The sequence below is a fragment of the Physeter macrocephalus genome, chromosome 8 (assembly GCF_002837175.3).
Source record: "Physeter macrocephalus isolate SW-GA chromosome 8, ASM283717v5, whole genome shotgun sequence".
In the NCBI taxonomy this organism is placed as follows: Eukaryota; Metazoa; Chordata; class Mammalia; order Artiodactyla; family Physeteridae; genus Physeter; species Physeter macrocephalus.
In genome coordinates, this window is record NC_041221.1 from 43,197,668 (window position 1) to 43,210,510 (window position 12,843).

Sequence of the window (12,843 nt, forward strand, 5' to 3'; positions counted from 1 at the left end):
TGAGGTTTGCAACTGTTAGTAAAACCTTAAGAAAAAAAGGAGGAGAGTAGGATGCAATGGCTGTGCATTTTGCCCTGAGAAAAATTCTCTAAAATTCCATTTTATATTTTTACATACCTCCTTAGTCCTTTTTGGAATAATGCCATGTACAACTAAATAAACCAATTAAATGGAGTCAGAATTGTTATGGATAAAGTTGAGGCACATACACTTGTTTCTGTGAATCTAATGATTTATATTAAATGACTTGTCTATAAATCGATGGTGAGAATTCTTGATGTAGCTTGCAAATCCTAGAAAACCTCATGCCAGCAACTCAGGTTAAATCACAGATGAGTTCTACATTTTTCGGAAGTGTTTCTAATGTCATTTTATCTCAGGACATCTCCAAAGAAATGAAGAGAGACTGCGGTTGATGGACACCTAGGAGGACAGTAATACAGAAACAAATCTGATCATAAGGAGATAAATCTGCTAGAGCTGCATTTTCAAAAGAATCCCTCGAGGCCACATTTAACTGCATTTTCTGATGAAATTAAATCATAAATTTAAATAGAAAAAATATGTAATTGCTTTTACTTACAGTGCTGGCAAAAAATTGTAGATTTGTATAAAAGAAGAAAAGAGATCAATTAACAGAGTCCCTGCTAAGGAAAGCTAAAACCTAGAGGCAAGGTTTCAATTTAATTTTTTGCCCTTTATTGATTTTCCTCCCATGTCTTGAATGGATGATTCCCTCTAAAAGATCAACTATATGTTAAAAACAAAATCTCAACACAATGAATTACAGAAATGTTCTTCAATTATGTGTAATATTCTTTCATCTTTTCTGCCTCTAGGGGGAAGTGTGTTTTCAACAATTCTGTCCCCAGAGGACACTTTCTTTGTGGGCTACAGGCTTCATAGGGTTATTCTTCAATATGACTTCAGGGCTGGCTTAACAAGGGAGAGGAGATACCCTTTGAAAGGCACTTTAGAGATTGCTGCCTGGATTCTGAGGGAGATCACACAGACTGTGACAGTTGGTGGAGAAAAATTCCTTCTGATAGCATTTCTAACACGTTTCAAAGAATCACAGGTTGAGGTTCCCTATAGAATGTTGTCTTCCCTGGTGGCAAAAGAATGCCATAGAGACATGATTTCATTTCACAGATGGAAAGCAAACAGTTGAATACTTTATAGAAAACTTGCCACTTGATTTTAGTAACAAAGTTAAAAAATATGATTTGTGGATATTGATGAGCGTTCTAAATCCTATAAAAAGTCTATTATTGATATTTTCTGTAATATCACATTTAAGCCTAACATTGCTTTTTACTTGGCTAATTTTATTTGATTTTGCAGCATTTCCCTGTAACTTTCTTTTGTTTTCATTCAGTAATTGTAGTCAGAAAGAATGCACTAGGTGAAAAGGTTAGCAATCTTTTGAATGTTAAAAAAAGTGCTTCTTTTCTTCCCCATTTCAAGTTTTACAGAATTGAAGGGAACAGTATTGAAAAACTGAGTCTAAGGGATGAGTTATTTCTATTTTTTCTTTTTTCCTACCTTCTTGATTTGATTCATCTTTGTGATTATGATGCTGCAAAAGTTATACTATAATCTATTAGTAATTGTGTTACTATGCTGCATATTTTCAAAACAGCTTCATATAAAATCAAAGTTTGGTATAAAGCATGTTACTCCTTAATGAAATTTAACTTTGTTCCCAACACTCTTTTACATTGTATAATAAATATTTATTTCTAATCCAATCCCATTTAAAAATATTCTCTGGGGATGAAGAGGTATTTAAGTATGCCATTTATATTCTTTGGCCTAGATTCTTCACGTAGCGAGTGACGGGTCTCAGGCTAGGTGACTTCTAAAATTTTTCCAGCCCTAAGATTGGAGAACTTCATGATATTCATGATACGCACACTTTCAGCTGCCTGGGAAAATCTGATTTGATGGAAAGTGAATAAACTGGTAATGCTAAATCCATATACATATATTACTTGGCAGGTCTTCCTATAATCTTGTGGCTATTTTCATTTGAAAAACTTTCTTCAAAAATCCTAATTTCTATAAAATGATGTCATGGGGATGTAATGTACAGCATGATGACTATAGCTAATAATACTGTATTGCATATCTGAAAGTGGCTAAGAACAGATCTTAAAGTTCTCATCACAAGAAAAAAAGTTTCTGTAATTCTATGGTGACAAATGTCAACTAGACTTGTGGTGGTGATCCTTTCACAATATATACAAATTTCATATCACTGTGTTATATCCCTGAGACTAACATAATGTCATATGTCAACTATACCTCAATAAAAAAATCCCGCTCAATGGAAAAATTTCTGCTCACTGGAAGAATGTAAGGGGTGTTTTGGGCAGCAAGAGAGGTAACGTTGGCTTTTCTGGTTCTGCTGCCTAGTTTGGGGGCTCTCCCTTACACGGTTTGTCAGTGCTCTTGAATGACAAACTGGAAGTTGAGAGCTCTGATCCAAAGGCCACTGAGAGGCTGCGATAGTCGCTCTAACATAAATGCACTGACTACCCTGCCCGTGACCCTTGGCGCGAACAGGGCAGCGCCTGTTAGGGGAGAGGCGTTCACACCCGGTGCCACTGAAACCCCAGCCTTTCCGACTAAGCCCACGTTACACAGTGTGCGGAATCATATCGCCGTTGGCCAGTGTTCCCCAGACACGGGGCATAGCGAGCAGTAATAGTAAACCTTGGTTCCTTCACGTCTCCTGGCAACCAGTTTCGAAATCCATTAAGACCCTTGGAATTCGGGATTTAGCTTGTTTCTCTCGCTCTCTCTCTTCCCTCCCTCCCTCCCTCCCTCCCCCCTTCCTAGGAGTTCAGGGGGGATTTTTATCGCTGTGAAGCTCTAAATCTCAATTTCCAGTATGTGAGGACTACCCTTTGTATGGAATTAAATTGTATACAGATGCCTCGTTTGCTACTGGTTAGCAGCTGTAATAAAATAAATGAAAGTTTTCGCAGGAGTAAGAAGGTCCTGCTTGAAGATTCAGGGATCACAGTGCATTATCTGAACTCTAAATGCCCCGGAGGATGAGACGTTACTCATAATTACATTTACGGTGCCAGAAAGAGCGATAAGGAGGGTGCTGTTAAAGGTGACGAGCGCTGATGCCTGAAATTGCCACATCTCCGGAAACCCCAATTTGCCTTTTTATCATCACAGATGAGAGCGACTGCTCTTTGAGGCCTCGGCGCTAAACAAAGAAAAATAAAACAAAGACCAAAAAGCAAACTCAGCGCCTGGGGTGGTGGCATCGGGGTTACAAGTCGGCTACAAGTTTCTGCCGAAAGAGGGCGTTGGTCTAAGACGAATAGAAATTTGTGGACACGGACGCCCAAACGAAAGACCATTTTAAGACATTCTCAATTTATTTTAATTTGTGGGACTTCAGTGTCAGAATTCACCCGTCCAATGTAGTACGTTCCCACTGCAAATGACCTCGGTGTGTTACCACGTTCAGAGGGTCAAGCTCCATTCGGACCTGCCCTGCAGCGCGGCGGACTCCGGCGAGGCTCCTCTGGCCACGGACTTCTCCACGGCCGTTTCCACCCTCGTCGCCACCGCTGCTGTGCCTGTGACAAGTGGCAAGACTGGGTCTTGGACGCAGGACCTTCCTCGGCATTACCGAAGCCGGAGCACAGGGTCTCGCGCTGCCCGCCGGAGAAGCGGTGGGATTTCCGAGCGCACGGATTGGAGCCGAGGACGAGCCTCCACCCGGCGGACCCTCGGGGTAAAGCTTTAGGGAGAAGGTCTCTTTATTTAATTACCTGGCTTAGCAAGTAAAGCCCAGAGGACGCCTTGGAGATGCTTTTCAAGCTTTCTTTCTGCCACCTTCGGAAGAACTGTTCTCTCGCCTTTGGAAGCAACAAGTTTAGCTTTTCTGCTCGCAGCGCGCCGGCGGAGGTGTCCGTGCGCGGGGACACTGGATGCCCGGCAGCACTGCGACTCTGGCGCGAACTCGCGCGGCTCAGGAGGAGGAGGCCGGCGGGGGTGGGGAGCGCGGGAAGGAGGGATAGCGGGGACGCCCGGGCTCGCTGGGCGTTCCAGGTCACCAACCGAGCCGTCTGCCCCGGGACCTTGGTCCCTGTTCCCTGACCTAGCGCCAGGGGACCGGGAAGGTCGAGTGCACGCCCCGAGGGGGCGCGTCAGGAGGGAATGTGGCTGGAGTGAGAAAGAGGTGAGAGTCTGTGGGACCTAGGGTGGTTTTTTTTTTGTTTTTGTTTTTTTGTTTTTGCAACGAAACCACCAATTTCCAGGGCCACCCCCTTCCTTTAATCCTGTTGCTTTTTGCACGGCGTGGGGTGTGTGTGTGTGTGTGTGTGTGTGTGTGTGTGTGTGTCTGCGCGCGTTTCTTTACTTTCAAACATATTGCCATTTTTAAAGCCCGGAACTGGAAAGAGAGCTGCCGCGTGCGGGGCCAGGGAGAGGCGGGGACCCCGCTACACCCAGGTGGCGGTGTAGCGCGTTGGGGACTCCCGCCGGTACAGAAGTGAGCGACTGTGGCTTTAAGGAAAAGGCCCAGGTCTGGCGGGGAGCGGGAGTTAGGGACAGGGGAGGGGTGGGAAGAGTAGGGGTGCGGGGAGGAGTCCTGATGTAAGAATGTTAATGAGAGGCTCCCCTAGCCCAGCCGCCACCACCCCCCCATCCTCCCCACCGGCTGGAAATACAAGCCGGGCCTCGGCGCGCCTTGTGTGGTAACACGCTCCGCCGCTGCCACGCTATTTAAACGCGGGTTATGGATCCAGGAACCGGCGCGAATCAATGAGATCAAACGCGAGGGAGATGCACCGTCAATTACAAGCACTTGGACAAGTCTAACTTTTTCTTCTTTTACAAATACGCTTTCAAAAGCAACCTTAGCAATGCCCAAATAAGAAGCCACCTCTAAGCAAAATAGTATATATAAAGGGAGGGCGAATATATATATATTTATAAAAAGTATATATAAAAATATCTTACAGGCGTACAGGTTTACACCCGGTTAACTTTTTCTTTTTCTTTTTTTTTTTTTTTAAACGAGTGGCATTGCAAAGGAGGACTCCTCCTCTCTATCTTTTGGCGAGTTAGTGGAGGGGGTATTCTGTTTGCTTAGAGCGCCCAAGGGGGCGCAGGGACCTCGGAGAGAAGAGTGGGGAGGAAAGAGGAAGGGTCGGTGCGGGGCAGAGGGCGAGTCCGCAGCGAGGGCAGGCGCTTTCCTGCGGCACGATGCCTTCCCCGTTGGTGTTCACTTTCTCCGCGTGCGTCCTGCTCGGTTGGGCGTTGCTGGCCGGCTGCACGGGTGGCGGTGTCGGCGGGGGCGCGGGCCCGGGCGGCGGGCGCCGGGAGAGAGAGGCGCTGCCGCCGCAGAAGATCGAGGTGCTGGTGCTGTTGCCCCAGGACGACTCGTACCTGTTCTCCCTGGCTCGGGTGCGGCCGGCCATCGAATACGCGCTGCGCAGCGTGGAAGGCAACGGGACCGGGCGGCGGCTTCTGCCCCCCGGCACTCGCTTCCAGGTGGCCTACGAAGACTCGGATTGCGGCAACCGCGCACTCTTCAGTCTGGTGGACCGCGTGGCGGCGGCGCGGGGCGCCAAGCCCGACCTCATCCTGGGGCCTGTGTGCGAGTACGCGGCGGCGCCGGTGGCCCGGCTAGCGTCGCACTGGGACCTACCCATGCTGTCGGCCGGGGCACTGGCAGCCGGCTTCCGGCATAAGGACACGGAGTACTCGCACCTCACGCGCGTGGCGCCCGCGTACGCCAAGATGGGCGAGATGATGCTCGCCCTGTTCCGCCACCACCAGTGGAGCCGCGCCGTGCTGGTCTACAGCGACGACAAGCTGGAGCGGAACTGCTACTTCACCCTCGAGGGGGTCCATGAGGTCTTCCAGGAGGAAGGCTTGCACACGTCCGCCTACAGTTTTGATGAGACCAAAGACTTGGATGTGGACGACATCGTGCGCTACATCCAGGCCAGTGAGCGAGGTGAGCAGGAGTGCGCCTCGGGCCCCAGGCCCTAACCCAACCGCTCTCCGCGGCTCTCCCTACACGCTCGTCCGCTCCTCTGGGGGCGCCACTACCCGCTGCGGCACTGAGGACCCGGGGAGGGCGCGTGCGCTTGGACTCGCCGGGCCGTGCGCTGTCTGGCTGCGACGACCTTTGACCATATCCATGGCTGTGGTGGGGTGTACGTAGAGCGTCCCGGGGAGGTGGTGGAGCCTGGGGGAGGGGCATGTGAGCCCGCAACTCGCTAGTGCTCTGGTCCAACAGGTGCTGTCAAACCTCCTGGGTTTTTTCTTTCTCGCTTCCCTGGCTCCGGCGCCGGGCTTGTGGTTAGGGGCTCACTACGGGTGCCCTTCTCCAACCAGGGTCTGAAAGCGTGACGAGGCCGAAGGAACTTGTTACCCGGTCTTTGCCGACGTGCGCCCCCTCCGAGTGCGGAAGCGTACGCTCTACAGCCGACGCGCCGCCTCACGGTCCGCTCCGGTCTCCGGGTTTCCTGGCTGCTCCTCGCACAGATCCCAGCTTTCTTTTAAAGGCTCATTGTATCGCCCTTCTCATTCCTTCCCTGGCCCCTCCAGCCCCTTATGAACGGGCTTCTGTGGTTTCCATCAAAAATGCCTCGCAGTGTCTGGACTCTGGCGACACTCACTGCCCCCGGCGCGTTCGGCATCGCGGTCTAAAGCGCCGGCAGCTAGGCTTTGCTAGAGCGCGCGCGCTGGAGAAGCTGGCGCAGAACCTCCTTTCCACGTCTCCCCGCCCCCGCCCCCTTGTAGTTTTCTCCGCGGGTCTTTGGGGCTTTGAATAACCACCAAACTGGCCAAAGAGCTCAAGGTTGAGGGTAGTGTCTATGGCTACAGGGAATGGGAGGAGAAGCGGCTGGTCACGGATACATAATCGCGGAACCCCCCAGTGCCGCTGCCTCACTGTTCTGCAGAGTAGACCTGAGGGATGGCGGGCGGAGATGCCAGCATAGCGCAGCTCCCTCCTTACCGATGTCAGGTTTGGGGTGCATAACGCTCAGGGAACCCTGCCTGCTCCCGCTCGGCGCTCACGCGCCTCGATTGTCAGAGGGGTGCAACCCCAGCAAAGCTCCCCACTACCCCACGAGGGGAGACGGAAGGGGAGAGGGGCCCACTACCCCACGCGGGGAGACGGAAGGGGAGAGGGGCCGAGCCGGGCGCGGGGCTAGCCCACGACTTGGCACGGCTGGGCACCTGGGCGCTGGCCGTGGGAGACAGCGCAAGCGGAGGCAGGAACAGGTGAGAGTGGGTAAAGGTTCCAAAGAGGATGGCGCTGCGGTCATCCCCCTTCCCAGTGTGACTACTTCGGACTCGGAGTGAACGCACTCTTCAGAGCGAAGAGGCGGGAAGTGTTGACAGTGGGGATGCACGGCCAAGTTTTGAGCGTTCAAACTCCAGGCTGTCTGCGCCGAATTCCTGCCAGCCAAGCAGGCAGGGCGCCGGCTTTGCTGATTATGAAAAATGGCACTTGTATACAATGGCTGCGGATTCGCCACGCCAGGCTGAGAAAGCCACATCTGCTCTCCCCCTCCCAGTCGCCAGGCTACTGCAGACCCTCGCAGACCTCGGGCTGCTCTAGCCCCCGAACCTGATTATTCAGCTCTCGCTCTCGAAGGCTTGGAGCTAGGAGTTGGAGACTTCCCATCTTGGGCTGGGGATGGGGGTGTGTCCCCCTACGGGCGAGATCCGCGGTCTGCCAATGCGTCCGTGATGCTACTGCCCTGAAGGTCTCAATGCCAGCGGTGATCTCCTCGCACGTGGCCTGGGATTCGTGGCCGAGGTCAGCCCAGAAGAGGGCAGATCGAGGCCACCGGGGGCCCCTCAGCCTCACAAGGGTGTGGCTGAGCCAGAGGGTAGGCAGGGCGCCAGGGCCCTAGTGTGCCTGGGGGCTTCAAAGAGCTTGGGCTACAGTCTTGCTGCTGATTATTTTTTAATTCCGAAAGCCTCGTAGATGTTCCCAAGCCTATTTACTTTTTTTTTTTTTCCCCCAAGTTTGAATCTAGTGGTGAAAGTTTGCTTGACTGACCGGTATGTTTTACAGGTGATAAGGTTACCATTCTTACTCTAAAATACATTTCCAACAGTGACTTGGCAGTTGTTCAGAAATATAAAACAAAATAATTTCTCCCCTAAGCCCTCCTCCCTCCCCTGAAATTCCCTACTCTCAGGAGAGAAAGCTGCTTGATAACAAAGCTCTCTCTGGGGGTCTTTTAGTTTTACTAATCACCTTTATTTCACCATAAGTGGTTAATGGGCTAAAGAGGGGTCCAGTACAAGGATTTAGTAGAGTTTGAATTTTCAGAGTTCTTGGCCTGGCTGAGGCATTCACTGGGGAGGGAGCTTGGGCTGCCATAAACCTCTGTACCTCAGGCTCCTCAGGTAAAGTGGGGGGATGCTGGGAGGAGTAAATGAGCTATCTTACAGGAATGCCCTGAAACAGTGCAGATGCCTACTGAGTGCTCAATAAACCTAGGTTTTATTAGAGTTGTTATAATTATTTTATATATATGGTGATAATCTCCTTTACCAGAAGGCGAGACCATGTCAAGGGTGAGAAGCAGACCCTCTGGATCTGGCGGCTGCCCTCAGCTGCTGCAGGGCCTGCCCAAGTCACTTACTTTCTCAGAGGCTGAATTTCCTCCTCTGTGAAACTGAGGTGGGATGAGAATCAGGCCTCTTCAGACTGGTATTTGGTGGTTCTGATTTCTGCTCACTCAAGTGTAAAATGGAACTGACTCTATTTTTGTCTTTGAAAATTCCATATTAAATATCATAGAACTAGAGAGTCCCCCCCCTTTTGAAGATAATGCTTTTAGCATCTTTTTGGACTTAAGTTCATCTTTAAGATAAGATCACAATAGTTTTAATCTCTTTTTTAAAAAAATTAATTAATTAATTAAGTTTTTGGCTGCGTTGGGTCTTCGTTGCTGTGTGCAGGCTTTCCCTAGTTGCGGGACCAGGGACTACTCTTTGTTGCGGTGCACGGGCTTCTCATTGCGGTGGCTTCTCTTGTTGCGGAGCACAGGCTCTAGGCACGCGGGCTTCAGTAGTTGTGGCACACGGGCTCTAGAGCGCAGGTTCAGTAGTTGTGGCACACGGGCTTAGTTGCTCCGCGGCATGTGGGATCTTCCCGGACCAGGGCTTGAACCCATGTCCCCTGCATTGGCAGGAGGATTCTTAACCACTGCGCCACCAGGGAAGTCCCAAAAGTTTTAATTTCTTAAAGGGTAAAACTGATAATGCCGCCATCTCTAATAATAATATGACTAAAATTTCATTTGGCTATGTGTGTGCTATAGAATGAAAAACTGAGGGGTATTATTTATTCTTCTTACGGATTTACTATCAAAATCAATAATCAACATTTTTTGTCTTATGTTTTTAGCTAACATATGTCACTAAAATACACACACCCAACCATATATTATTTTTAAAAAGTCAACTACTACCCTTAATATTCTATACTCAATGATAAATTTATTTTTAAAAAGGGAAGTTTAAAAATAAATATTTTTTTAAGCAATAAAAGCCAGCAGTTGTTTTGTCTATACATCTCATAAGATGCAGAGCTAGAAGTGTGTGCACACAATATTTTTGTATGAAGAACTGTAGTTTTATGTTTTTAGTTATTAATATGTCATTATTCTTGGCCTGCATAACAACTGTAGTGATAACAGTATTTAATCAGTAGAAGAGTCATTTATTTTTAGAATTAGGCTGGGGTAAATGACAGAGAGGTTGATCAGAGTTTTTAAGCAAAGAACCCATGATAAATGTAAAATAACTAATTCACAGCAGGGGGTAAAAGAAGCATTGTAGGCTGCAGTGTAGAAATTCTGAAAGCCTTTGGAGTAGATGGAACTTTGTGAACAAAAAAAATAAAGGTGCAGTCTCTATTTTGCAAATGAAACCTATTGCTTATGTAAAGTAAAAACAGCCAGAGAGAAATATATTTTTTTAAATAATAGATTTTATTTTTATGAAAGTTATACAGCTATGTAGTTTAAAAAGTCAGAAAACTACACGAGTCTTACGAGGAACAAGAGTTTCCTATCTCCTGCTCCCCATATCTCACCTCCCGGAGGCAACTATTTTCAACTCCTGTAGCTATGTCTGTAGGTATTTGACTTCATACCTCTAAGTAACATTATTTTTTATTTTTTTCAGGTTTAGGTCTTATTTCTTGCCATCCCAGGGGAAGATAGTGATTTAGTTTTCTTCTACTGCCTGTTAACCACACACTCAAGCTCTCCTTCCAGTCATCCTTTCAATATGATTGTGTCAGGTTTTTTTTTTGGTTAGCTCAGTATTCAGTGTCTGTATTATTATTACCTTCTAAATGCTATATGTAATTGAGCCATATAAGCTACTACAATGATATTCCCTTATTGCCCTACTTGTTTTCCTTGGGGTTAAAAAAATAGTCTATTTTTGCTTAGTTTCCTATGAACTTATAACTAAATCATCTCCAATTCTCTATTTTAAGCCTCCTGAGTTGCTCCAGTTTGGTTATTTTCTAAGCATAACACATGGTTTCCATTCTGGATTCTTTCTTCAACATCCTCTGCAACTCTATCACCTTTCCCTTTTGAGCTAGATCCCTATGTGTTCCTCTTTCTTGGTTTATGCCCTTCTTTTTGTGGAGCACATCCTCCAGGAGCTTTCTGAGAAAGGATGGATGAGAGCTAAAGTTTGAGACCTTTCATGACTGAAATTTCTTCTTCCTACCCTTATACATAAATATGGAATTCTAGGTTGGAAATAATTTTTCCTCAAAATTTGAAGAATTTTCATTTACATTCCAGTGGTGCTATTGGAAAGCTTGATTTGATTAGGATCCTTGACCTATTGTTTGCTATTTGCTTTTTTTTCTGTAAATTTTTAGAATCCCCTTTTTCTCCCAGTGTTTTTTTTTTTTTTAACATCTTTATTGGAGTATAACTGTTTTACAATAGTGTGTTAGTTTCTCCTTTACAACAAAGTGAATCAGTTATACATATACATATGTTCCCATATCTCTTCCCTCTTGCGTCTCCATATTGCTGCTTTATTTTATATCCTATGTTTCAAGTCATAGAAGCAGATAATTACTAAAGGTGATTATTTTATTAAATTTACTTTAATATGTGTTCATACAGTATCCCACAGTAGGGAAAAGAATATATTGTTAAAGTATTATTAGATTTATTTTGGAAGGAATGATATTTGGCAACCAGAGACAACTGTATTTTATGCATGTGTGTGAAGTTAAAAGATAATATAGTAAACCTTAACAGTAATTTCATCTGATTTGTAATTAAGACTTTCAAGAGAGTAAAAAAAATATTCATTTAATATTGAGCCAGAAAAAAATGTATCCAGATATCTCAAACAAAATTTGTGGCTGTCTGTAAACTTCGAACAATATTCAACAATGAGAAAGTGATATTTCCCTATCCAGAAATGAGTACCATGACAAAACCATTTTAGAGCTTTTTGCCATCTTCATTTTGGAAAAGAATTAAAAGAAAATGAGAATTCAGCTTTTTTCATAAATTAAGTATCTCAATTATTAGGAAAATATTTTGTTTTTATAGAGTTATTGAAGAGAGAAAAAACTTTTGAATGATAAGGCAGTTTGAAAGACAAGTCACTTTCTCCACTAAAAGAAATTGCAGCTCTCCCTAAAAGATAGTTAATTTTAGATCAGAATTGTAATATTGACAGTGGGAAGAGAAGAGGTCAGCTGAAAATTAGGCCTCTTGATAGCCTTTATTATATGTTAATGCATATTTCTCTGAAATATCAGAATGCTATAGAAAAAAAAGGTTGGTATTCCCATTGGTTCTAAGATACATTATTTCTAGTAAGGGCTATGGCTATTGACTAGTGTATTGGAAATTATTATGTAATTAATGTGGTACACGTAAACTTTATTTTGTGGAGATGAAACTTTATTTTCCTGTTCAGAACTTAGACTAAAAACTTCAGTAGAAAATAATTGAATGCACTTCAATATGAGTTTTCTTAATCCAGTCCCTCAAGTCAATTCATGATTTAATGTACAGCTGCAAGACAGACCAAGACTCCATCTCAGCTTTCCACAGATGATTCACTGTCTTGAAGCCCAAGTGTCCTACATCCATAGAGGTTTGGGGAGGTTCATTTAAGTGACTGTCATTCACATGTGATAGGAAGAGAACAGTTTACTTTCCCCTTACTGGTGCCTGCTGGTGGTGTGGGTGTTTAGCAATCATTTAGACTAAAGCACATGTTTGTCTCCTATGTACCTAGGTTTCTGAGGTTCTTGGCATATCTTACAACTGATCACATCATGACTCAAGCTACTGTCATCTTCTGTGTGTGACAAGCATTCTGGCTCTAATTCTCAGCTAAACTCTCACATGGGCAAATGTAAAACTCAGATTCCCTAGATATTCACACAGAAGCCCTGAAAAATTATGGAGATGATCAGCAACACCTCTCATAGATGTTCCATTAAACCATCTCTTTCATTTTCCCTATGTCTAACTGAGGAGAACACATGAGACTGTCATTTTCTTTCTTTCTTTTTTTTTTTTTTAGGTTTATTCCTAGATATTTTATTCTTTTTGTTGCAATGGTAAATGGGAGTGTTTTCTTAATTTCACTCTCAACTTTTTCATTATTAGTGTATAAGAATGCCCGAGGTTTCTGTGCATTAATTTTGTATCCTGCTACTTTACCAAATTCATTGATTAGCTCTAGTAGTTTTCTGGTAGCATCCTTAGGATTCTCTATGTATAGTATCATGTCATCTGCAAACAGTGACACCTTTACTTCTTCTTTTCC

The 12,843-nt window shown here is 45.5% G+C and overlaps 1 protein-coding gene and 1 long non-coding RNA gene across 6 annotated transcripts in view; one reads left to right on the forward strand and one right to left on the reverse strand.

The window, feature by feature from the left end:
* Positions 1-365: 365 nt before the first annotated feature.
* On the reverse strand, positions 366-4,209 carry LOC129392320 (uncharacterized). The gene is made up of 3 exons (XR_008618039.1): positions 3,801-4,209; positions 3,085-3,605; positions 366-423 (listed from the first exon to the last, which is right to left on the reverse strand). It is a non-coding gene; the product is annotated as an uncharacterized lncRNA (long non-coding RNA).
* Positions 4,210-4,216: 7 nt separating this feature from the next.
* Positions 4,217-12,843, forward strand: part of NPR3 (natriuretic peptide receptor 3) — a 121,385-nt gene continuing 112,758 nt past the window's right edge. For all 5 annotated transcript variants that reach the window (XR_003680888.1, XM_028492836.2, XM_028492837.2 and 2 more), the window contains exon 1: positions 4,217-5,995. Coding sequence is in view for 4 of the 5 variants with exons in the window: in XM_028492836.2 (XP_028348637.1) it covers positions 5,239-5,995 (757 nt within the window). In the remaining variant the exon portion in view is untranslated. The remainder of the gene's footprint in view (positions 5,996-12,843) is intronic.